Below are 23,799 nucleotides of genomic sequence, written 5' to 3'. Positions count from 1 at the left end.
GGTAAAACTTTAATTCATATCCAATTAAAAATAATAATAACAATTGTTACTAGAATTTTTATATTCCAATCATTATATTGTTACATACGTAATATAAGATTTTTCTTCAGTACTAAAGCTTTACACCTTTTTATGACAAACGATTCTGGGGAAACATCAAAGGAAACCAAACGAATAAGACCTTATTTTAAATACATTTATTACATTAACACTTACACGACAATAATAAATAAAATTTGTATTCTGGACATCTCTCGTAATGTTAATACACAAAAATATATTCGGTCATTAAGGTACTCCAAAAACGTCAAATAATCATAATAATATGACTTGTTGCTACTGGGATTTTGTGTTGCTTACAGGTAACCCTTTTCTAGTAAATATTCTAGGACTTAGAATCTAGATAAATAAACAACAGACAGATACTAAGTAAGATCATGATAAAATAATGGAGTTTCAAATTTATGTAGGTACGTCTTTATCGAGCCAGGATTTTCGACCATCAGGGTGTATAAATTATCGGGCATTAGCAACAATCCAATCAGTGAAAGATCCAACAGCAGCACTGACACCAGGATATACAGGATCAGCGCAGCCCATTCCAAAGGACACAATACCAACTATGACGTCACCAATGTACATCGGTCCACCGGAGTCCCCTTGGCAAGCGTCACGACCTCCCACGTCGAGAAGACCAGCGCAGATCATGTTCTCGTTGATTACAACATTTACATTGCTGTAACGCGAATTACACACTGCTCGGTTCACAGTGTTTATGGTTACATCTTGGAGGACGTGAGATGAGGGCCCGGAAGACTGAAAAAGTTGAGTCAATTTAATGTCACAATTAATGAATAAAGCAGTGGTGGCCCAGTTGGGACCAATGAATAGTTTAATTCTGAAAACTTAAATCAATTTAAATGCATGTTTTTGTAAAGCTGGTTTATCTAACCTCTCATGTCAAATATACATCAAATTCACACTTCTGGCTAGTATAAAAAGAATAAATACTCACGGTAAGGGTACCCCATCCAGCGTGCACTACGGGATAATTGTCAGGTATAACGAAACCCTGGTTGACAATAGTTCCTGGTTGGATGGATGGTGAGTATACGAGGGGAGTGAGCAATTTGAACACGCTAACGTCAGAATCGAACCTAGAAGCCTTATTATATTCGGGGTGATTGCGCTCAAAGTCAACGTAGTGCACGCTTCCATCTGTGTGACGGTATGTGGCACCTGCTCTGATACGGGTGTTCTGAGGGTCGTACCACCTGAAAAGAATTAAAATGTAGTTAGGAAATCCAATGGAAATAAAGAATTATGTACATCTTTAGTATATTTTACAATTGTAGATAAAAAACTTACGAATTTGCGTAATCTATACAAATTTAATAAGATAGTTTTTATTTGTGTCTGGAAAGTATATATTTTATGCCTTGCCTTGTTTGTTTATCAAAGCATGTAATATTTTTAAGTCATGCTATAAGTTACTAGCTACAAATAAAAGAAGTAGAGGATCGATCGATTTTATCAGACCAGATAAAGTAAATTATAAAAGATTAGCTGAGCTTCGCGGTTTCACCCGCGTGGCTCCGCTCCTGTTGGCCTTAGCGTAATGACATATTATAGCCATTTCCTTCCTCGATAAATGGGCTATCTAACACCGAAATAATTTTTCAAATGAGACCAGTAGTTCCTGAGATTAGCGCGTTCAAACAAACAAACTCTTCAGCTTTATAATATCAGTATAGATATAGATAAGTAATTACCATTCATTAAAACAATGTGCAGCTGTAAGAAGCCAATAAGAAGTTAGAATGTTTCCACCGCATTGCTGATCCCAAACTCCGAGCCAAGGGAAATAAAATTCGATTTGTACTAAAGATGGATATTGCTCGATGGTGGCATCTTGACCACCAACAATAAATGGAGATTTGGCTTGAGAAAATGCTGCAAATAAAAATAAGAATTCATAAAAATGATCATCAAAAGACCAGGATATTAACTGGTTAGGTGGTTTATAAAATGAATTCACTGAACGTCAACTAAATTTTTAAGATACTTTTCTGGCTATGCCTCCAAATTGCAAACCACTGTTAAAAGTGGATGGATTAACAAAAAAAGGGAGCAAACTTGAATTAAGTACATAAGATACACCTTGAACCTTGTAGGCAAGTTAAGAAGCTAAATTATAATATAGTTTTACCTGCTATGAGCAGCACACCCAGCAATGACAAGTACGATACCTTCATTTTTATATTTATTGTCTTTCTCCTAATAAGAATTTTATTGGAGAAATAAATGATACACACTCGAGTACTGAGAATAATTAAAACAAAATTCGATTAAATAGCTCGGATAAGTGATATCGATAATTCTGGGTTTACCATAATATTGATTAAAAAATCTCTGATATGATAACAATAACATGTAGGAATTAAATAGATTTAATGACAAATAAAGAACACAATTTGGTACAAATGGATTTATTTGTATACGGGTATAAATGAAATGCTAAAGAAAAGAAGAAATTCGATTGCTCAGGCGCGGTGGGATGAGAGGGTTGACGAGAGGCTAGTCACCCCGGCAAGGCGAAAGATGTGGGTTTGAATCCCGCGATTGTTTTCTATTCTTAAAAAAATATCATTTAAAAATTTATATTCTAGTGAATAGTGAATAGTTAATATTCTAGAGTCAAGTTTGATTGTTTGTTTCAATGATACAGGCTTAGCTTTTTAGGCAAGTTCTAAGTTTTTGTAGCCATACATCCATTCTAATTAACAAATAAATTGAAGGCTACTGTCCTGTTGATGGCTACTGCTACATTCCATGAATTTCATAATATAAAAAGAGTTTCGATTATATAGGTTAGATCTTAAATAAACATATGTCTGAGTATAATAGTGAAGTATAGGAATCGTGATTATTATCCGCCCATTATGTTCCCACTGCTGAGAACAAGCAGTAATCACAGTAATCCATCACGCTGGCTAAGTGCATCTACCACTACTACTACAGTAGATGACACAATTATGTCGTCGAACTTTTTGATGCTTTGACATGTCGGTTTTCTCACGATGTTTTCCTTCACCGTTTTAAGCAGTAGTGATGTTATTGTGGATAACATCAGATGAATTGAAAAATCAATTTATTTTCTGCACGCGCGATCGATCAATCAATTTAAAGCCCGAAGGCCTCACCACGGATTGTGGATTACCACCACTGCTCCGAAAATAAATAATATTATCCAATTAATACTAATGATTCTTGATAATGAGGAATAATCTAGTGAACATTTTAATCTTATCTTTCATAATATTAGGTATTTAGAATGACATTACAAACTTCGTAAATGTATCATTGTAGTTGTCGTTTTTCACTCCTATCGAAAAGCACAAGCAAAAGCGACAAAATGTTTATTTGCTCATTTTTATAGACGACTAGCTTTCCACCCGCAGCTTCGCACCCGCATAGTTCCCGTTCTCGTGGGATTTTCGGGATAACACCTATCCTATGTACCGGGGTAAAAAGTAGCCTATGTCCTTTCTCGGGTATCAAAATATCTCTATAACAAATTTCATGCAAATTGGTTCAGTAGTTAAGGCGTGATTGAGTAACAGACAGATAGAGTTACTTTCGCATTTATAATACCTATTAGTATGGATTTTAAAGTTTAGATTTTATGAAATTTGAGCTTTTTGTGTAAGTGGTAAAGAATTTGTACCTTACAATCAGGTAATAAAAATCAATAAAATCAAATAATTAAATCAATCTATTTGAATTTATCAAATTTGGTATGATTTAAATTTTAAATATTCATCATTACTGATCTTCCCATAGGAATGATATGTTTTACTGTAAAATAACTTATATCACCCTCTAACCCGCGGCATCGCCCACTTTGTAAAATACTTAAACCTTCCTCTACTTGTATAACTCTATCTATTAAAAAAAATATTGGTTGTCTGTAAAGTCGGTTTACTGACGATAGTTGAACGTGACAACGTTCGATTGTGCTTCTTTGTCGCTCGTTCCGCGCTCTCGCTTGCATTTCAAGCCTACATGGAACGCCTCACAGCGAGGTAACGCCGCATGAGTCATGTTTTTTCGTGCGTGCAGCTGGCGATATCGAATTATAAGACGTTGTCACGTCAAAAAAACCGCAATAAAATCCGTTGCGTAGTTTTAAAGATTAAGCATAATAGGGATATAGGGACAGGGAAAGCGACTTGATTTTATACGTACTACTACATATTAGTGATGATGATGATTGTGATTTATTTATTGTACATTGACAAGACACCGTTACGTGATAATAAATATATTCTATATGTACTAATATTATAAAGCTGAAGAGTTTGTTTGTTTGAACGCGCTAATCTCAGGAACTACTGGCCCGATTTGAAAAATTCTTTCGGTGTTAGATAGCCTATTTATAGAAAGAAAGAAAGAAAGAAAATACATTTATTTGTACCGATGCACATTAATACATAAAAAATAAATAAAATTAACTTATAACTAGTTACAACGGCACAAAATGGATAATATCCACTCAGTGCTTTGAGAATCTAAGGACATATACGACACTTAGATTCTCCACTGATTTTCAGTGGACACCACATTGACATCCTGATAGTGGCAGTGTACATATTATGAAAAAATAAAAATAAAAGTAATAATATAATATATAAGAATATAATATAGTAGATAGGAAACATATATATTATATATTATAAAGAATTATTACTTACATAACGGACAATAATATACATTCTACAAGAAGATACAATAGAGATATTATAGAGGAAGGCTATAGGATATAATTATTAGCGTGATGATATAATAATATATCGACACGCTAAGACCAACAGGAGCGGAGCACTGCGTGTAAAACCGCAAGGCACAGCTAGTAAAAGATACAAATAGATTAGCTGAGTTCTTCTTTAACTACAGGTTGTCCATTGTGATATAATTAAATATCTACCTTATATTTAAATATGTATTTACATATCTGGTTTAATCGAGTCATAAATCGAAATGGAATAAACCATAATCTTTAAATTTAATAAAAAAACTACGTTATACTAAAACCAAAAAATATGCATTATAAATATTAAAATTGTAATTTTAATTAAATAGTATAAATCATAAAAATATAAATTCTGTAAGTCATACAAGTACCTCAACATTAGGGAATGCAATCCCGATCCCGCGGGATCCCAATCTCGCGAGATCTCGTGTAATTTTTCGGGATCAATCCCGACGCATTATATGACGAGATCCCGTTCGAGATTGACGGGATTGGGCGGCAGTGGTCAGCGACGCAACACACAACCACTCGGGGCGCAAGCCGCTTCTAAAAGTCCTTTTGCACGTATATCCACGTCCACGAGCTTAGACAAATTAGAATCTACCATTAAAAAAGAAATGGATTTGTTTGAGTGTGGAGGAACAAGGGGGCGATTTTTGCAGTTTGCATACAGGGTGTAATCGTTAAGTGTGCACAGGCGATTATTCCATAAATATTATAGATATCAAAAAACTTTAAACTGATATTGAAAGTACTATACCTAATGAGTAAAATGACAATAAGAACTTTTTTAAAGTAAAACGAGAAATATCCAAAAATGTTACATGAAACGCTCCAATACATTTGATTTCCCATACATGTTGTATTCAAAGCAAATGTTCGAAATGGCATCCTCTATATGGAATACCATTGTATTCCACATCGAGCTCAATTTACAGTTTCTGAATGATCTTTCATTAAAATTAGCGAAGTAATTAAAGCACAAAATCAAATAAAAAAAGCAAAACCTTTCATATTAAATGTATGAAATAGTCATATTTCATACTAAATATATGGGAGCGTTTCAAGTGACATTTTTGGATATTTCTCGTTTTATTTATAAAAAGTTAATAATGTCATTTTACTCGTTAGGTAAAGGGCTTTCGATATCAGTTTAAAGTTTTTTGAAATCTGCAATAGTTACGGAATAATCGCCTGTGCACACTTAACGATTACAGCCTGTATAATTGCTTCGCCAGTGGCGAATCGCCACGCTGTTGCCAACCAGCGTTGAGTCGGAGAGGGCATTCTCAGCAGCGGGGTACATTGCAACGGACATTAGATGCCGTTTAGCAGATGAAACTATTAATACCCTTTGTTTTTTAAGGAGTCATTTAACATTTTCAAAACCACTTTTTTTCCTAATTTCCTTGAAATAAGCTTATTGTTTTGATTACCTAATTTATCTTCGTTAATTTCTTTACAACCTGATTATTATTTAGTTGGTAAGATTAAAGAATAAAGGTTTTTATTTTCTTTCGAGTAATATGTTATTTGAGTTAACCTTACAAATCACAAACAAGCAGTTATTAGCTTTTTCAGTCATCTGAACTCAACATTTTTTTTTAATTAGACGGGATCCCGAAAATTCCGGGATCCCGCGGGATTGATATTTCTAATCCCGCGGGATCCCGAATTTGCAATCTCGAGTCGGGATTGCATTCCCTACTCAACATATTATGTACATCTCATCTTTTTCCTAATCCCTCTCTAGAGCAGAAGCAGGTGGAACATCAACTCTCTTCTCTTGTGGCCGAATAAAAGAATCACGCCACCTCCCCACGACGGATCAATGACTGACAATGCTTATCAGCTAGCTGTTATGTTCATTCACAACTCGCTAAACAAGTTTTCAATTCAAAATAAAAACGTATTTAAATGTTTATAAAGTTGCGAATCAGAATTTTCTTTGAAAAAGCATTATGCATAATCAATGTTTTCTTTACAAATCCGTACCAAGACTTCGCATGTTATCAATCGATATCTGATAGTCAGTGAGTTAGTAATCTACATTGATTAATAATTCGTAGTATCACACTACTAGTTATGCCCCTCGGATTTTACGCGCATTTTTTTTTTATTTTTTTTATTTATAACATTTATTTCAGGTAACAGACAATAAATTGTACAGACCCATAGAATAAATACCTTACAGACTAACATACATATAATAATTTAAAACTAAACTAAATTAATACACGCTATGTCTTCGGCGTGTGACGCGATTCCGGGGGGCCGGGTATCCGTCCGCGGAAGCGGCGAAACACAACTCCCTGCGGCCAAAACCCTTCGTCCATGTAGACGCTCAGCTTGGCGGTCGGTACTCTCACCACGAAGGACTTGAAGCTCACTTTATGGCGAGACTCCAGCCGTTCCACTCGCAGACTCAAACCTGTCTTCGCATGCAAGTACTCGACAACATCTTCAGTCTTGGTACAGTAGTGCACACGAGACACGTAGAGCGGCGTCGTCGGCACCTCTGCGCGCATCCGCAAGTTTGGATCCCTCGTTGCGGTGCCACACTTGTTCTGACGAGTCAGCTTCCTCTTCTTCTGGACTTTTGTGAAGCCATCCTCGTCGACGCCCTTCGTTTTTGAAGGTAAACTTTTCCGCACGGGTGCGTTTACTCCTTTTGTTGGTTTGGGGGTCGCAGTCATTTTTGCGGCTGCGGCGGCGTAGTCACGTTGAGGAGCAGCTGGCAACGTGACATGCGATGTCTTCTCCGGGGGAGAGGTAACGGGAGCGGGGCGCGAGGCATCACTCGGGTCATCGGCGGTCGGCGACACGTCAACATCAGCAGTTAAAATGCCGACGCATGCATTTTGCGCTCCGCGACGTGCATTCACATATGACGGCACGGGTGACCTACATATTGCATGCGCATCGCGATATGTTGCTAACTCGACTCGTAAATCGGAGATGGTCTTCTCTGAGGCCTCCAACTTGGTGTGTACCTCGGCCAGACTCGCCTTAAGGAATGTGATGTCCTTAAGGAGCCTCGTAACATCGACGTGGTCGAATCCCACCGGTGGAAGTTTATGCAACTCCTTTGCGACGAAATCGGGCACGTCATCGGGATCAGTCACCTTCAATAGGCTGATGATGTCCTGTATGCATTTTTCACCCCCGTTCCTGCGGCGGGACGGCATCGTGGCAATCTTGTCTAGCGTTTGGAAGAGTAGCACCTAGCCACTGCTGATTTCCTTCTCGTTAAAGTTAGTTTTGCAGATTTGCATGATGCTAACCTCGTCCATTGTATCGATGGCATTTTGGATGAACGCCAACAGCTCATTTACAATGAGTGTTTTACAACTCATTATAAAAGTTCATGCAGCGGCAAAGCCGCGCGTGGCGCGAATTGTTATTCCTTACTGCAGTGCTAGCACTAATCACGTCCAATTCCGAACGCGTCTAGCGCACGCATTGCCCTGCTCCTATTGGTCTAAGTGTGATGTTATATATTGTTGCGGATCTTTATTATTTTAAAGATCCGCATTAGAAATTAAACACAAGTCGTTATTTTTCGGCATAATAATAAATTATTATTAGCTGTAAATAGATCAGATGTGCTAAAGAGCACCTTTCACTTCGTCATCATTTGGGTCATGCCTACCCACTTTAAATATTAGTAATTATAATCTGCAAACAGAACAATTTCACACCTATCCTGCAAATAATAAGGTAGATCATTGGGTATATACCAAGAACTAGAAGGAACCTAAAATAGAACCTTGTGGAAAACCATTGTAATTGACGCACCTTTAGAACTCTCCCATCGCTAGCGAGTATCGTGTGCGTAAACTCATGGTAGATCTACTGTACGGTATCTGCATTGTTGTGGTTGTCAATCTTATTTATTTATTTATTTACAAAGGATAGCCTAAAATCTTAATCAGTAATAAATTAGATTTTATCTATTCTTAATAGGATTCAGGTGTACAATCGTGCACTATCAAACATTACGACGAAATTTGATTAATGGAAGCACCTGTTTTAATTCCTATCAATTAAATTAAATGATTAACATCTGTGCCTTCTTTTTTAATTTTTAAAAGCCTTATTAATACAAGTAATAATATCTTAAATCGTATAACTCAAGCAGCGATGCTTCACGTGGATAGATAAATCCTTGAAATCCATTCAAAAACAACTTAATTTATCATCACGTATCGTAGAGACAATATTTTAATTTAATCAAAATTCTTCGTAATTATAGATAGTGAACGATTGTGATCTTGTGAATCCTATTTAAATAAAGAAAATCTTCTTTATTGGTTATTAAAGTTTAATAACTATAACAACGAAGATGCCTTACTTGCCACTTCTGGGCGTGCTGCTCCTTGCAGGTAAATAATTATTTTAATACACATAATTTGAATGTGCTACACGGTTATTACCCGTGGACAAACCCGCGGGCAAGACTATGTCACTGTGAAATCATCAAAGTATGTCCCGTAGTTTTTTGTGAAGAACCTACATACTAACAAACTTTCGCATCCTACTAATATTACGAATGCGAAGTTTGTGAGGATGGACGGATTGATGTTTCTTATTCTTTCACGTAAAAACTACAGAACTAATTACAATTAAATTTTGTATGTAGGTAGCTGAAGACTCAGAATAAGACACAGGCTACTTTTATCCCGGAAATCCCACAGGAACGGGAACTATGCGGGTTTTTCTTTAAAATCGCGGGCGAAGCCGCGGGCTGAAATCTAGTTTATAATATAAGTATTAAGTAAGCTTGTTTCTGATGACAATCCTTGTGATTTTTTTGTATTATGTTGTATTTTTTGTAATGGACCAAGAATAGGCCTGTTTATATAATATGTAGTTATGTTATTTTGATGATTTTACTCATTTCATTTCATACTGAAAATAATATGATAATTACACATTTTTTAAAATATATCTTATTATTTTATGTCTCTTTACCCGACATTGCTTGGTTTAGAAAAAAAAAATTCTCCACAAAGATGTAGCTTTCTTCTGGTAAAATTTCTTTGAAAATCAGTTCACTAGATCCAGAGGTTACTCCCACAATCTTACAAACGTTACTTCTTTATAACAGTTCAATTATATTACTATGTTTTCTTGTTTACAGCAATTTCTCAGTCTGCTCCAAGCTCTCGTATTTTCGGAGGTCAAAATACCACTATCGAGAGATATCCATCTTTGGTGCAAATTGAATATTACGACCCTATGTCTAGAATTTGGGAGCAGAAATGCATGGGCAACATCTTAAGTACTAACTGGGTACTTACAGCTGCAAATTGTTTCGGCAGACGGTAATTATTATTTTTTTAATTTCATACAGTTACTCAACACTAGATACCGGTATACGTAAAACATACAATTGAGGGACCCGCCCGTTTTATAAGCCCGTTTTATAATGCCCTCTTCGATCTTCTTCAGTTAAAAAAATATACATGCAACATATTTTAGGATATTATATAATCTGCTACTTTGATAATTGACCATGTGAATTTTATACTATAGAAAAGAAAATTACGAGATTCATTTCATAAGGGCAATCGATCTTAATTACAAAATCAATCTTAATTACAGTGAAATTGTTCTTCAAGCAAAGTAGTAATTTGTAGTTTATTTTTTAATACAATGATAAATGTTAAGTAAACTTGGATTATTACAGGGATAGAGTGGAGTATATGCGTATACGAGCAGGTTCCAATGACCATGGTTTCGGTGGCAGCTTGCATTACGTAGACGTAGTACGCAATCACCCCGACTACTACAAAGCTGCCCCTAGGGACGCCGACGTCGCCGTCATCAAACTGCTCGATCCCCTGGTGTTCTCGCCGTCCATCCAAAAGGCAAATATTGCCAGCCGGCGCATTGTTGTGCCAGACAATTACCCCGTTGTACACGCTGGATGGGGTCGCAACTCCGTGAGTACACATGTTATTGACTTCCATTAATGAAGCATGTCATACATTTATAGTGAAATAATTAATTAAAAAAAAGAAGGGTTGCACTCCGGGAGTGCCGTGCCGGCAGAAGTGAAAACTTGATTATTAACGTTGAGCATGTTTGATATCCATCCGTCTTACGCTTTTTCGATCAGGTCACGTGTCCTGACGCGAGTTTAAGATTTTATACCCAACGCCGCTAAAGAAGTTTTCACTTCAAAAAAGAACCAGCCGGCACTCCGGGAGTGCCGGCAGAAGTGAAAACGCGCGTAGTAGAGAGGGGATAGCTGTCTACTCTCCATCCGTCTTACGCTTTTTCGATCAGGTCATGTGTCCTGACGCGAGTTTAAGATTTTATACCCATTACAGAAAAAGTGCTCAACGCTGCTAAAGAAGTTTTCACTTCAAAAATTAATTGTGCCGTAGGCACAAGGTCAGTTTGCAAAGAGTAACCATCTAATTCCTTGCCAGTAGAATTGTTATTCCGAATCGCTGGTATTTAAAAATGTCTACTGCAATGAATTATTTTGAATTTGAGTTCAAAAGAATAATTCGTATTTCAGACTGCCGGGCCGTCATCATTCATTCTTCAAGATGTAACCGTTTACACGGTAAGCAGACAAGAGTGTGCTCGGCGCTACGCACACATTACACCAATATCGATCACCAGGAACATGATCTGTGCTGGAGTCCTCGACGTGGGTGGTCGTGACGTTTGCAATTGGAACACTGGTGGCCCGATGTACATTGGTGACATATTAGTTGGCATCATGTCCTTTGGAAATAACTGTAATGATTCTTATTATCCGCGTATCAGCACTTCTGTCCCGGCTTACTCAGATTGGATCGTCGCGAATGCTCGATAATTACATTAAGTTACTTGAGGAATTCTTGCTAAATAAAGACGTATAATTTATATCAAACTCAATTGTTTCATTATGATGTTCCTAAACAGTGGTGTGTGTTGTGTTTCTTATTGGTATTTGAACCAAGAGTAATAATATCTACCGTATAGTAAGCAAAGCAAAGGTTATTAAATGTTTGTAATAATTTATTATGAACTAGCGGTCCGCCCCGGCTTCGCCCGTGGTACATATTTCGCAATAAAAGGTAGCCTATGTTCTTTCTCAGGGTCTAAAGATTATCAGTGCCAAATTTCATCAAAATCGGTCCAGTAGTTTATGCGTGAAAACCATACATACAAACTTTTCCTCTTTATAATATTAGTATAGATAGGTATTATTTGTTCAATAGATAAACAGATAAATAATTAATTAAATTCATTACTTTAAGATGCACATTAATAGGTTAAAATACAATGAAAAAAATATTTGGTCCCCGCATTAGACCATGACTAGTTCAATGTGTATTTCTAAATACGCCATTTTGTAGCGTTACAAGACTAGACTGATGCCGTTCGTATAAAGGATAGACGTGATCGTATTCCATTTAGATTTAATTTTCTCATTATAATGAATCGGCTTTTAGCTACAGTAGGTAATATACCATCACCTTTTAAACCCATATTTTATTTTATTAGTCATGCAATCCATAAAAAGCTGCAGCGGGCAATGAATGGGCTTCAAACGACATTTTATTTGTCATACACATGATCATCATACATCCTTTCACGCCAATCCAGGGCGGATGCCAGACCAACTCGGCCACCCGTGAGAGCCAGAGCGATCGAATTATTTATATTCTTTATAAATTTATATTTATACAGCATTTGAATGCCATAAAAACCAAAAATTATAATAGCAGAGCCACAGACATATATTAAGTAATATATTATATTATCTTGATACATGTCTGTGAGCAGAGCGATACCTGCGCGACTATTGCGCGAGATTAGCAGTGTCAAGCATTTATTGAGCCAGCAAAACGAGTGTTAGAATTAATATATTCAATTTCATAATTTCATTTCATTTAAATTTCAATTCAAAATTAGGTTTTTCTATTATCTATTGTTGTCGCGCTATGCCTCAAGCTTCCAACGTAGAGCGTGACAGGGACAACTGCAGCTCGGGCCGAAAATACCTAGGAAAATTAAGCAAATTCGACGTTCCGTAGTCCCCTGTTTCCTCCTCCAAAACTAGACCGATTTAATTATTTTTTTTCATAATTTAGTAGAGAAAAGGCTATCTATGTTCCTACGTTTGCTTTTTGCACGCCTCATAAGCGAAGCGTTGAGGTGTCACTTCGCGCAAAACATATGATTTTTCAAACTTAAAATGTCTTTATGTATCATACATTGCACTTGTAAGATAATACATACACACACATATTAAGAAAAAACACTATTTTTAACGTTCATGATATTTTTGATGTCATTTTTGTTATTATATTATTTAAACTAGTTAAAAAACAGTTTAAAAAAGTTCTGTCTTGGACGTCCGTGTGTCTGTATGTGCGGATCCTTTTTCTTGTTAACACGATAGCGACCGAAATACTTTACTAATCGAGTCTTTTTTTTTCTCTTACGCTTGAGTATGCTCAGGAATAGAACCCTTTCATTTTTCAGGGTCTGATTCGATGTGGTTTAATTGTTATTAAATAAACAAAAATAATAATTAATAAATATTTATTAAAAAAAAATTATGAGGCGTGCACTTTTGGATTTTCCAAATTATTTTTTTATATTATTTTCAAAAATTAGTTCTATGGAAGACGGAACATAACGGAAAATCTGTCCTATTTCTTACGTTTTGAAAGATTCATATCTTTTTTAATAATTAAGATATGACAAAAAGGAAACATGGCTAAAGTTACCATAGATTAAATAGTACAAAATATATTGCTCTACTGGCACAACCCAGGAAGGAAACAGGGGACTACGTTTGTATGGAAAAATTGCTCTTTTGTTTGCTCTTAATGCTCTAAGGATGTCAAATTTTCATAGTACAATCAGAGGGCCGAGACAAACGTCAAAACGAAAAGGAATAGAATCCGCTATCGCTCCTAATTGACATAAGCTTATGACGTTTTGGTAATGGTTCGATCACAATGACGAAGACGACCTCGACCAAAATTCCCATCCAGCCAAAATTTGTTCAAAATAAAAAAAAAATAGTTGTCTGTAAAGTTGGTTTACTGACGATAGTTGAACGTGGCAACGTCCGATTTTGCTTCTTTATCGCTCGTTCCGCGCTCTCGCTTGCACTTCAAGCCGTACATGGAACGCCTCAGAGCGAGGTAACGCCGCATGAGTCATGTTTTTTTCGTGCGTGCAGCCGGCTCTATCGAATTATGAGATGTTGTCACGTCAAAAAATGAACTGGCTAGAAACAATAAACTATGAAGACACGGAAAATAACCTTTCTAATTGGCTCACATAAGCGGCGATGCCTGACTTAGCTATCCTTGAAATCTTTGAAAAAAAACCAGCCTAATATGTACATTATTTATTACCAATTTACAACATTTGATATGCATAATATAGACAATATTTTTTATTTAATCAAAATTCGTCGTAATTAAAGATAGTGGACGATTGTTTATCTTGTGAAACATATTTAAGTAAAGAAACTCATATTTGATAACTAAACAATGACGATGTCGTACTTGCCGCTTCTGGGCGTGCTGCTCCTCGCAGGTAAACAGTTATTTTAATTTTCGCTTACCCCGTGGACGAACCCAGAAGATCAAGAATTTCTATAGCTCATGTATAATAATTAGTCTGGTGTAAAACCGAAAATATCACTGTAAATCATTAAAATATGGCCAGTAAAATTTTCGTGAAAGAGTAATAAACCTATATAATATATTTTTGTTTGCAGCAACTTCTCAGTCTGAAACTCCAGACACTCGTATTGTCGGAGGTGAAGACACAATCATTGAGAAATATCCATCTTTGGTACAATTGGAATATTTTGACCCTTATTATGGAACTTGGTCTCAGGATTGTGCGGCTAACATCCTATCTACTTACTGGATTCTTACAGCTGCACATTGCTACGACCATCAGTAATTATTATTATCTACTACTACTCTACTTTGACAATGATTTCATATCATAATGCTTCTATCTTCTATAGTAATATCAACCCATCATCAGAGTAGATAGAAAAAATGACAAAGATACATCTAAACATTTCTGTTAACGATTAATAACCATTAACCATGATATTATAAAGGCAATCAATCCGATTTATTGTCAAATTATTTTTCGTGTAGATTTAAACTTTTATTGTATAAAGTAGGTATAAAAAGCTTAAATTGTTATAGTAATGAAATTGTCTATTACAGTTATATATTGGAGTCCATGCGTATACGAGCAGGTTCCACTTACCGTATGACTGGTGGAAGCGTGCACTACATAGACTTAGTGCGCAATCATCCCGACTACGGCGTAGCGATTGGCCACGACGCTGATATTAGTGTCATGAAACTGCTCACTCCTGTGGTGTACTCGCCGTATATCCAAAAGGGTACAATTGCCCGCCAGGGCTTTGTTGTGCCAGACAATTATCCTGTTGTGCACGCTGGTTGGGGTGATATCTACGTGAGTACACATTTCATTGGATTTCACAAGCATTAACACGTTCGCTGCGGCACAGATATATCTGTACTTTCCATTACTGCGTTACGGGTCGTTTTAAACCTTGTCCTATACCAGAGATTGTGGCGGCACGAGGCATATTAAACCCCACCGCCCGTAGGAGACCAAAATCCTTTTTTTGGCGCCAAATAAGACAAAGTGTGCGGCTTTTGTCGTGATTATTATTAACAATGAGTTCATTAACTTAAATCTACCGCCGCCCGTGGTTAGATTAGTTAGTTTAGATTCTATGGGTAAAATAAAATGTGGGGTCTGATGTACCCCATACCGCACTGAACAATAGCAGTTTTTCATATAATTTAGTGATGGGAAAAGAAATATCGATTTTATTCAATTGTATTTATTTATCAAACTTATGGATGTTTTTTATTAAAACAGGCCAAACCAGAATATTGTTTGCAACCAGTGCATTCTGTGAGAATTTCCTTTACTTTTTTTGTCGGCCTCACGACTTGTTAAGAAGATGCGGAGTTTTTCTTAACATCCTACACATCTCCTCTTCTTTGATCCCTTTAAGAGATGATGTGCCTTGTTTGTTGTCTTGTTGACTTGGGCAAGAGTTAAATTTTGATGCCGATTGCCGGGTGTTTTGGATTTGCCGCTAGTTGATTCAATGAACAAACACACTAATAGTAATCATTTTTATCAACCTATTTGAAGAAAGTTACTCAACATGTCACATTCACGTTTCTATTAACGATATTTATTATAACGAGTAGTTTGAAAATTAGGTACCTGTATCCACATTCAAGTCCTTCTTTGTAAAAGCTTCAATAAGTTGTTCCACAAATAGTCTCGAATGCGTTGCACAACACTAACTGCGTGAAGCTAGCTTAGGGTGCGGTACGAGGTGCGCGGTGGTACGAGGTGTTCGCAACCTCGTTCCGCACTGTGTTAGAATTTTTATTTGTTCAGTGCGGCACGAGGTCTAAGAAACCCGGTATTAAGGTCGGTATACCATTGAACTAGGAATCAATAGCACATCTCAGATATATAGATATCACTTTCCTACACTGAACCAGATGGAAGTTATGCCTCCCGCACGACAGAGAAGTTTAAGTTTTTTCCTACCGCTATAACGACGAGACACGGACAGGGTGTTTCAAGCCCTGTTTCGCAGCGAACGTGTTAAGTAACTATATAATATTATGATACATTAATTGTACTGATCACAGCTGATAGGTAATTTTTAATTGTGTCGTATGCGCAATTTGCTACTATTTAATTCCTTTCTGATTATTCCCGGTAGAATTGTCAATCCGAATCGCTGATAATAAAAAAAGTTTACGCGAATAAATTGTTTTGAATTTGAGTTCAAAAGATAAATTCCTATTTTAGACTAATGGGCCGGCACCATTCGTTCTCCAACATGTAAGCCTTTACACGATAAACAGAGAAGTGTGTGCAAGGCGCTATGGAGACGGTGTATCATCATCAATCACTGAGAACATGATCTGTGCTGGAATCCTCGACGTGGGTGGTCGTGATGCTTGTCAAGGGGACTCCGGTGGTCCGCTGTACGCTGATGGTGTCATAATTGGTATAGTGTCCTTTGGAAGAAACTGTGGTGATCCTTATCACCCTGGTGTAAGCGCTTCTGTCGCATCTTTCTCTGATTGGATTATCGCTAATGCTCGGTAATTAAACATCCTGATCCTGTTGATTAAAAATTCTTGCTAATTAAAGAGGTATCAATATAGAACTGATTTGTTTCATTTTAACACATCTCGCTAAGTGTCAGTTTACCTGAAAGCAATAAACATATAAATACATACATATAGGTTAAAATAATAACTGTCCTTCTTAAATATAAATTTATAAGGATTAGAAAAAATTCAGTCATGAGGCGGGACTCGAATTTCCGCATCCTTTCACGCCAATTAGGGGCGCATGCCTGACCACTCAGCCACTCGTGACCCGCCAGAGCGATCGAATTTATTCTATTCTTTCAGTTTTATGCATGGACGTATAAAAAAAGACGGACGCCGTATTACGAACAAACAACGTGAAGCCACCATAGTAAGCTAGCGATCGCGTAAAGACAATAAACACTCACACACTCTCACCATAGTAAGCTAGTCGGCCGCCATTACGTCGTGAACTACCGACTGATTAACTGCGTCACTGTTTCACAAAAAATATTTAAAATGCCGTCTTGCGTGGTTAAATGGTGTCGCAACAGTACAATTTTAAATAACAAAACACAAGGGATTACATTCCACAGGGAAGCAAGTTATTTCTTTTATGTTTTAATGACAAAATTATTACGGCAAAATTTATAGAAAAAAATACAGCCGCCATTGTCATCAACACAGCTGTTGCCATGGCAACATGGCACACACGCATGGATGTTTCGCCGCCATTACTAGGCTTCACTCAATATTTAGGCGATATACCGTCCGTCTTTTTTTATACGTCCATGGTTTTATGTATCTAAGGGACACACCGCGCGCCATCTGTTGAGATGGTTAACGACCATCTCGACCAATACGAAACATTTTTCAATGAATACAATATTACGTAACGATGGAACACGACCTTTTGGTTGAATTTGATATTTTTGATTTTATGGCATTCAAATGCTTTATGAATATAAATTTATAAAGAATAGAAAAAATGATGAATGCTCTAAGTTAGGTAGGTAGGTAGTGTAGGTTACACGCTCAGTCTGGCGTCAGTTCAGTCCATCAGTCTGCTCAGAATGACGGGAGAATTATCGTCTAACCGGTTGACTGACGGACTGATGGTTCAGAATGGATGTCAAATTCTCATAGTATAATCAGGGCCTCTAGACAAATCGCAGAAACGCTAAAGAATAGAATCCGCGAATCCGTTCTAAATGCAAAATATGAAGAAATTGCAAATAACTATTTTTTTATTAATTGAACTCGAAAAAGACACACATGAACTACAATAATATGAACGATATACGTAAACTCATCTGGATTTTTACTTCTTTAGACATAATATAATTTCACATAAGCTTACGAATCAAATATACAAGTCGTTAGTACAATATATCCTAGCGTATTGTATCCCTATCTTGGGGGAGCTAAAGAGTCAAGTCTACAAAGCGTATGCCAAGGTGACTTCTGAACATTTTATTTATTACCCTCAAACACGTAAAAAAACACAATTGTATCAACAGCAAAGAAAAGAATAAAGAAAGAGGTAATTAAAAACTCGTTTTACTAAAAATATTTTTGCAAGACGCTAATATCCAACTCATAAGTCAGCTTATATATGTTGAACATTAACAGATTAACTTATTGTGAATAATAAACAAAACAATGAACTGGCTTGAAACAATAATCTATGAAGAACGGAAAATTATATTGCTACCGATTGGCTCACATAAGTGGCGATGCCTGAGTTTAAATCCTTGAAATCCTTGAAAAAACAAAACCAGCCTAATATACCATTTACAACATTTGATATGCATGAAGACAACATTTTTATTTAATCAAAATTCGCCGTAATTAAAGATAGTGGACGATTGTTTATCTTGTGAATCATATTTAAGTAAAGAAACTCAAATTTGATAACTAAAACAATGACGATGTCGTACTTGCCGCTTCTGGGCTTGCTGCTCCTCGCAGGTAAACAGTTATTTTAATTTTCGCTTACCCCGTGGACGAACCCAGAAGATCCAGAATTTCTATAGCTATTGTCTAATTAGTCTGATGTAAAACCGTAAATATCACTGTAAATCATTAAAATATGGCTAGTAATATTTTCGTGAAAGAGTAATAAACCTAAATAATTTGGAAAATCCAAAAGTGCACGCCTCATAATTTTTTTTAATAAATATTTATTAATTATTATTTTTGTTTATTTAATAACAATTAAACCACATCGAATCAGACCCTGAAAAATGAAAGGGTTCTATTCCTGAGCATACTCAAGCGTAAGAGAAAAAAAAGACTCGATTAGTAAAGTATTTCGGTCGCTATCGTGTTAACAAGAAAAAGGATCCGCACATACAGACACACGGACGTCCAAGACAGAACTTTTTTAAACTGTTTTTTAACTAGTTTAAATAACAAAAATGACATCAAAAATATCATGAACGTTAAAAATAGTGTTTTTTCTTAATATGTGTGTGTATGTATTATCTTACAAGTGCAATGTATGATACATAAAGACATTTTAAGTTTGAAAAATCAGATGTTTTGCGCGAAGTGACAGTAGTACCCACCTCAACGCTTCGCTTATGAGGCGTGCAATAATATAATATTTTTGTTTGCAGCAACTTCTCAGTCTGAAACTCCAGACACTCGTATTGTCGGAGGTGAAGACACAATCATTGAGAAATATCCATCTTTGGTACAATTGGAATATTTAAACCCTTATTATGGAACATGGTCTCAGGATTGTGCGGCTAACATCTTAACTACTTACTGGGTTCTTACAGCCGCACATTGTTTCGTCGAAAAGTAATTATTATTTTTTTAATTCAAACATTCACAGCATATACCTATAATACCTTATTTAAGGGCCACTGGACAAAAAGCATGTCCAGTGGCTCTTCCTCGATCGACTGCAGTAAAAAAGATATGCTTGTAGATATGTTTTAGGAAATTTAAAATTCAACTTTGATAATGTGTTGATAACATGATAATGTTAATATAATATTATCAACCCATTATCAAAGTAGATAGAAAATAATGACAGAGATACCTCTTAACATTTCTGTCCGATTAAAAACCGTGCTAATGATAATAATAAGGGCAATCAATCTGATTTATAGTCCAATTATTCTTCAACAAAATTTGTGGTTCATTTTTTTTCAATACAATCAAAATTTGTTTAGTACATCGCATATTATTATTTCTGAGCATACACCGACGCATGTGTGCGTGTGACCCTGTGTACCGACAGAGCTAGCTGCGACCGTCGAAATGTTGTAGATAGGTGATAATCATGTTCGTTGTATAAACGTCTGCATGCGTCTTATAGGTCTTGTGGTCTCCTTAAAGAAAATTACATCTAATTAGTGTTTTAAAAAACTTAATGGATTGGTCTATTGCAGTGATAGAGTGGAGTTCATGCGTATACGAGCAGGTTCCACTTACCGTATGACTGGTGGCAGCGTGCACTACATAGACTTAGTGCGCAATCATCCCGACTACGGCGTAGCGATTGTCCACGACGCTGATATTAGTGTCATGAAACTGCTCACTCCTGTGGTGTACTCGCCGTATATCCAAAAGGGTACAATTGTCAGCCAGGGCTTTGTTGTGCCAGACAATTATCCTGTTGTGCATGCTGGTTGGGGTGGTATCTACGTGAGTATACATTGGCTTTCATACATTAATAGTTTTGATAGCTAATTTTGAATTATTTTCAATTGTGTCGTATGCGCGAAGTTTTTTTGTATAGAGTAACTATTGAATTCCTTCACGATTCTTCCCGGTAGAATTGTCATTCAGAATCACTGGTAGTAAAAAAAGTTTACGCGAATGAATTGTTTTGAATTTGATTTCAAAAGATAAAATTCTATTTCAGACTAATGGGCCGTCATCATACATTCTTCAACATGTTAAAATTTACACGATAAACAGAGAAGTATGTGCAAGGCGTTATGGAGACGGTGTATCATCATCAATCACTGACAACATGATCTGTGCTGGAATTCTCGACGTGGGTGGTCGTGATGCTTGTCAAGGAGACTCCGGCGGTCCGCTGTACGCCGATGACGTCATAATTGGTATCTCGTCCTTTGGAAATAACTGCGGTGATCCTTATCACCCTGGTGTCAGTGCTTCTGTCGCTGCTTTCTCTGATTGGATTGTCGCGAATGCTCGATAATTAGATCCAGTTGCTTGACGAATTCTTGATGAATAAAGACGTATAAATATCAAACTAAATTGTTTCATTATGATTTTTAAAGTTGCTTAAAGTTACCGTTACCGTAAACATCGTTATTTAAAAAATAAAATATTGTACTATCATAAGGTGCAGCAAACAGGCTTCCGTGGTACATCTTTTAATTGAGTGGAAAGTTATTTAACAGAGCGCAGCGCTCACAATGAGTAAAAATAGAAAATTATATAAGCAACGATAGAGGCGTTACCTGTGGTGTACCACAGGGAAACAGTTTTCAGACCAACTCTCTTTTTAGTGTATATAAATTAACTGACCAAATAGGCGCGGTCCCAGGGGGGTGGTCACGGGGGACATGACCCCCCCCAAAATCGTACTCGATAAAATAGAAAAAAAATCTTATACTGTTGTACAATATGTGTACAATATAAAAAAAACTAGCTAAGTGCGAATCGGAGTCACTCGCACATCTAAAGTTCTGTTTAAACCTGTTTTTAATCCCTTGCAAATGTCGAAATTAGCGAAAATTTGCAGCTAACGGCTTCCGACTCGCACTTGCCCGGTTTTTCTTTGTAAAATTTAAAAATAAGTAAAAAATGTATAGAAATTTACTCAAGTTTTTGCTTATCACTTCTATTGAATACTATATTTGGCGAGTACGATTGGGGGGGGGATGCATACCTTTCCAGCTGTGTGACCCCCCCAAAATGTCACGCTGGGACCGCGCCTGTCAGACCAATTTAAGTATTGTAAATGGAATACACACATACACAAAGTCTACACATACGCAGATTATACGGCGATAGTATTTAGTTAGAATTTATGGATTTCAGTATTTTTTTGTAGGGTATTTCCAACTTTCCGATTGGATTATATGAATCCTTTTGCATATTAAAAAAACAAATGCTTCTCAATTACAAAAAAAAAAAAATAAAACCTTATAATCTTAAATATCCTGTAATAATAATCCCACCAAAAACATTTTCATGTAAAATGTTGCCAAGACGAGCCCATATGACTCGCACTGTAAAAAAGTTATCAGATCTCATGTAGAGCCAAGCTTCTAACACTACACGCCCTAACTCTACAAGGCCTAACTTCACAAACTCTACACGTTAGTCAAAATATATGGCTTGGCCATTTCGCTACATTCACATCGGCGTAAGGTGAAAAATTAATTCACTGTTCATTACTTTTGTGTTATACAATAGTTCTTGTAGTAACGAACGGCCAAGCCACATATTTTGACTAAGGTGTAGAGTTTGTGAAGTTAGGCCTTGTAGAGTTAGGGCGTGTAGTGTTAGAAGCTTGGCTCTACATGAGATCTGATAACTTTTTTACAGTGCGAGTCATATGGGCTCGTCTTGGCAACATTTTACATGAAAATGTTTTTGGTGGGATTTCATTTCTTTTTGTAGGTTGTTTGTAACAATTTTTTTTTTAACAAGGAGTACCTATACATATATATATCTAGGGGAACCAAGTTATAGATTATTAGATTAGACCTCTAGCGTCATCAAAATTTAATTTAAAATTACAGGTCTCATACAAACTCCCATCCCCTAGTTTAAGGGGTTGGGGGATGAAAGTTACAAGTTTTATAATTTTTTTGTTGTTTGTGTGCTAATACTAGCTTACATACAAAATTTCAGCTTTCTAGGACATTAGGAAATACCTTAAGAATTTTGATGATCATCAGTGAGTCAGTGACGAAATTAGCGTTTTTTAGATATAAATAAAATCTGAAGTATAAAAGCTAATGTAATTAAAACTTAATATGTTCAATAAGTCCGCTATTGACAATATATCCCGAAAATTTTGTTGATCTAGCATAATCCAAACCCAAGTTATGAGGGTTCAAAAAAACGTCGAAGCGCTTCGAGAAAAGGTAGGTAGTGCCCGTGCGCCTCGCTTGGCTTGTCTTGGCGGGGGCACTACCGTGCCCCCAGATATGCATTTTAATCTATTTTTTTGTTCATATAGTCATGTTAATGCCATCCTAAGCGGTGATCAATCAGGATGACTTCATTTAGACCGCCTTAATATTTGGGCAACTACGGTTTCCAACGACAGATCTCCATAAACTTTGCGATATACAACCAGTCAGACAACTAAGAATACATTTTATTAACACCATAATATAATGATTCAAAAGTAGAAATAAGAAGGTAATTAAAACTCATTGTACTAAAAATGTTTTTGCAAAAAGTCAATATCCAGCTAACTTAGCTTATATACATTATACAATCCAGAAATTACGAACACAATTACAAACTTTCATCCACTACTTTATACCTTAGGGGGTAAAATTTATCAAAATCTTTTCATAGCAGATGTCTAGGCCTGAAAGTACAATGAACGTTTTGATTCCCATGTGAATGTTGCAATTTGCGATAATTTGCAACATAAACGGCTGTATCTTTTGATTGCGTGGGCTTATAAGTTTTGCTTTTTCATAGCTTGAAGAGACCGTAGGTTTGAGTATTCCATATAAATTTCAGCTTGATACCTCAATGCGTTGACAGACAAACGGACAACAAAGTGTGAGGTTCACCCTAATAACCAGTCTAATGAATCATTTATAATATTTGATATGCATATAGATAATATTTTTATATAATACAAATTCG

General features: G+C 36.3%; 4 protein-coding genes across 4 annotated transcripts; 3 read left to right on the top strand and 1 right to left on the bottom strand.

The window, feature by feature from the left end:
* Positions 1–175: 175 nt before the first annotated feature.
* LOC149899848 (trypsin, alkaline C-like) lies at positions 176–2,301 on the bottom strand. Its single transcript, XM_090113650.1, has 4 exons — positions 2,210–2,301; positions 1,773–1,953; positions 1,016–1,274; positions 176–816 (listed from the first exon to the last, which is right to left on the bottom strand). The coding sequence occupies exons 1-4, from the start codon at positions 2,253–2,255 to the stop codon at positions 517–519; spliced, it is 786 nt and encodes a 261-aa protein (XP_089969776.1). The 5' UTR covers positions 2,256–2,301; the 3' UTR covers positions 176–516.
* A 6,846-nt stretch (positions 2,302–9,147) lies between these two features.
* Positions 9,148–11,705, top strand: LOC149899847 (trypsin, alkaline C-like). The gene is made up of 4 exons (XM_090114074.1): positions 9,148–9,198; positions 9,957–10,140; positions 10,506–10,761; positions 11,346–11,705. Exons 1-4 carry the CDS (start codon positions 9,159–9,161, stop codon positions 11,646–11,648), a joined length of 783 nt encoding a protein of 260 aa, XP_089970200.1. The 5' UTR covers positions 9,148–9,158; the 3' UTR covers positions 11,649–11,705.
* Positions 11,706–14,331: 2,626 nt separating this feature from the next.
* Positions 14,332–16,984, top strand: LOC149899846 (trypsin, alkaline B-like). The gene is made up of 4 exons (XM_090114016.1): positions 14,332–14,377; positions 14,562–14,748; positions 15,031–15,286; positions 16,682–16,984. The coding sequence occupies exons 1-4, from the start codon at positions 14,332–14,334 to the stop codon at positions 16,982–16,984; spliced, it is 792 nt and encodes a 263-aa protein (XP_089970142.1).
* A 1,912-nt stretch (positions 16,985–18,896) lies between these two features.
* LOC149899845 (trypsin, alkaline B-like) lies at positions 18,897–21,190 on the top strand. Its single transcript, XM_090114015.1, has 4 exons — positions 18,897–18,942; positions 19,593–19,779; positions 20,376–20,631; positions 20,852–21,190. The coding sequence occupies exons 1-4, from the start codon at positions 18,897–18,899 to the stop codon at positions 21,152–21,154; spliced, it is 792 nt and encodes a 263-aa protein (XP_089970141.1). The 3' UTR covers positions 21,155–21,190.
* Positions 21,191–23,799: the final 2,609 nt, after the last annotated feature.

Source organism: Colias eurytheme, chromosome 20 (genome assembly GCF_061535395.1).
Source record: "Colias eurytheme isolate Ceu_HAF_F1 chromosome 20, ilColEury1 Martin Lab GWU primary, whole genome shotgun sequence".
NCBI lineage: Eukaryota > Metazoa > Arthropoda > Insecta > Lepidoptera > Pieridae > Colias > Colias eurytheme.
Note: the sequence above shows the minus strand (reverse complement) of the source record. Positions and strands in the feature narration are given on the sequence as shown.

What these genes read in the sequence shown, in the direction of transcription:
- LOC149899848 (XM_090113650.1), bottom strand. Translation starts at nt 2,255, where the DNA reads ATGAAGGTATCGTACTTGTCATTGCTGGGTGTGCTGCTCATAGCAG. An exon ending in GGGTGTGCTGCTCATAGCAG is followed by an intron (nt 1,954 to 2,209) that starts GTAAAACTATAT and finishes TTTTATTTGCAG; the next exon opens with CATTTTCTCAAGCCAAATCT. An exon ending in GCACATTGTTTTAATGAATG is followed by an intron (nt 1,275 to 1,772) that starts GTAATTACTTAT and finishes AATTCTTTTCAG; the next exon opens with GTGGTACGACCCTCAGAACA.
- LOC149899847 (XM_090114074.1), top strand. Translation starts at nt 9,159, where the DNA reads ATGCCTTACTTGCCACTTCTGGGCGTGCTGCTCCTTGCAG. An exon ending in GGGCGTGCTGCTCCTTGCAG is followed by an intron (nt 9,199 to 9,956) that starts GTAAATAATTAT and finishes TCTTGTTTACAG; the next exon opens with CAATTTCTCAGTCTGCTCCA. An exon ending in GCAAATTGTTTCGGCAGACG is followed by an intron (nt 10,141 to 10,505) that starts GTAATTATTATT and finishes GGATTATTACAG; the next exon opens with GGATAGAGTGGAGTATATGC.
- LOC149899846 (XM_090114016.1), top strand. Translation starts at nt 14,332, where the DNA reads ATGACGATGTCGTACTTGCCGCTTCTGGGCGTGCTGCTCCTCGCAG. An exon ending in GCACATTGCTACGACCATCA is followed by an intron (nt 14,749 to 15,030) that starts GTAATTATTATT and finishes TGTCTATTACAG; the next exon opens with TTATATATTGGAGTCCATGC. An exon ending in CTGGTTGGGGTGATATCTAC is followed by an intron (nt 15,287 to 16,681) that starts GTGAGTACACAT and finishes TTCCTATTTTAG; the next exon opens with ACTAATGGGCCGGCACCATT.
- LOC149899845 (XM_090114015.1), top strand. Translation starts at nt 18,897, where the DNA reads ATGACGATGTCGTACTTGCCGCTTCTGGGCTTGCTGCTCCTCGCAG. An exon ending in GGGCTTGCTGCTCCTCGCAG is followed by an intron (nt 18,943 to 19,592) that starts GTAAACAGTTAT and finishes TTTTGTTTGCAG; the next exon opens with CAACTTCTCAGTCTGAAACT. An exon ending in CTGGTTGGGGTGGTATCTAC is followed by an intron (nt 20,632 to 20,851) that starts GTGAGTATACAT and finishes ATTCTATTTCAG; the next exon opens with ACTAATGGGCCGTCATCATA.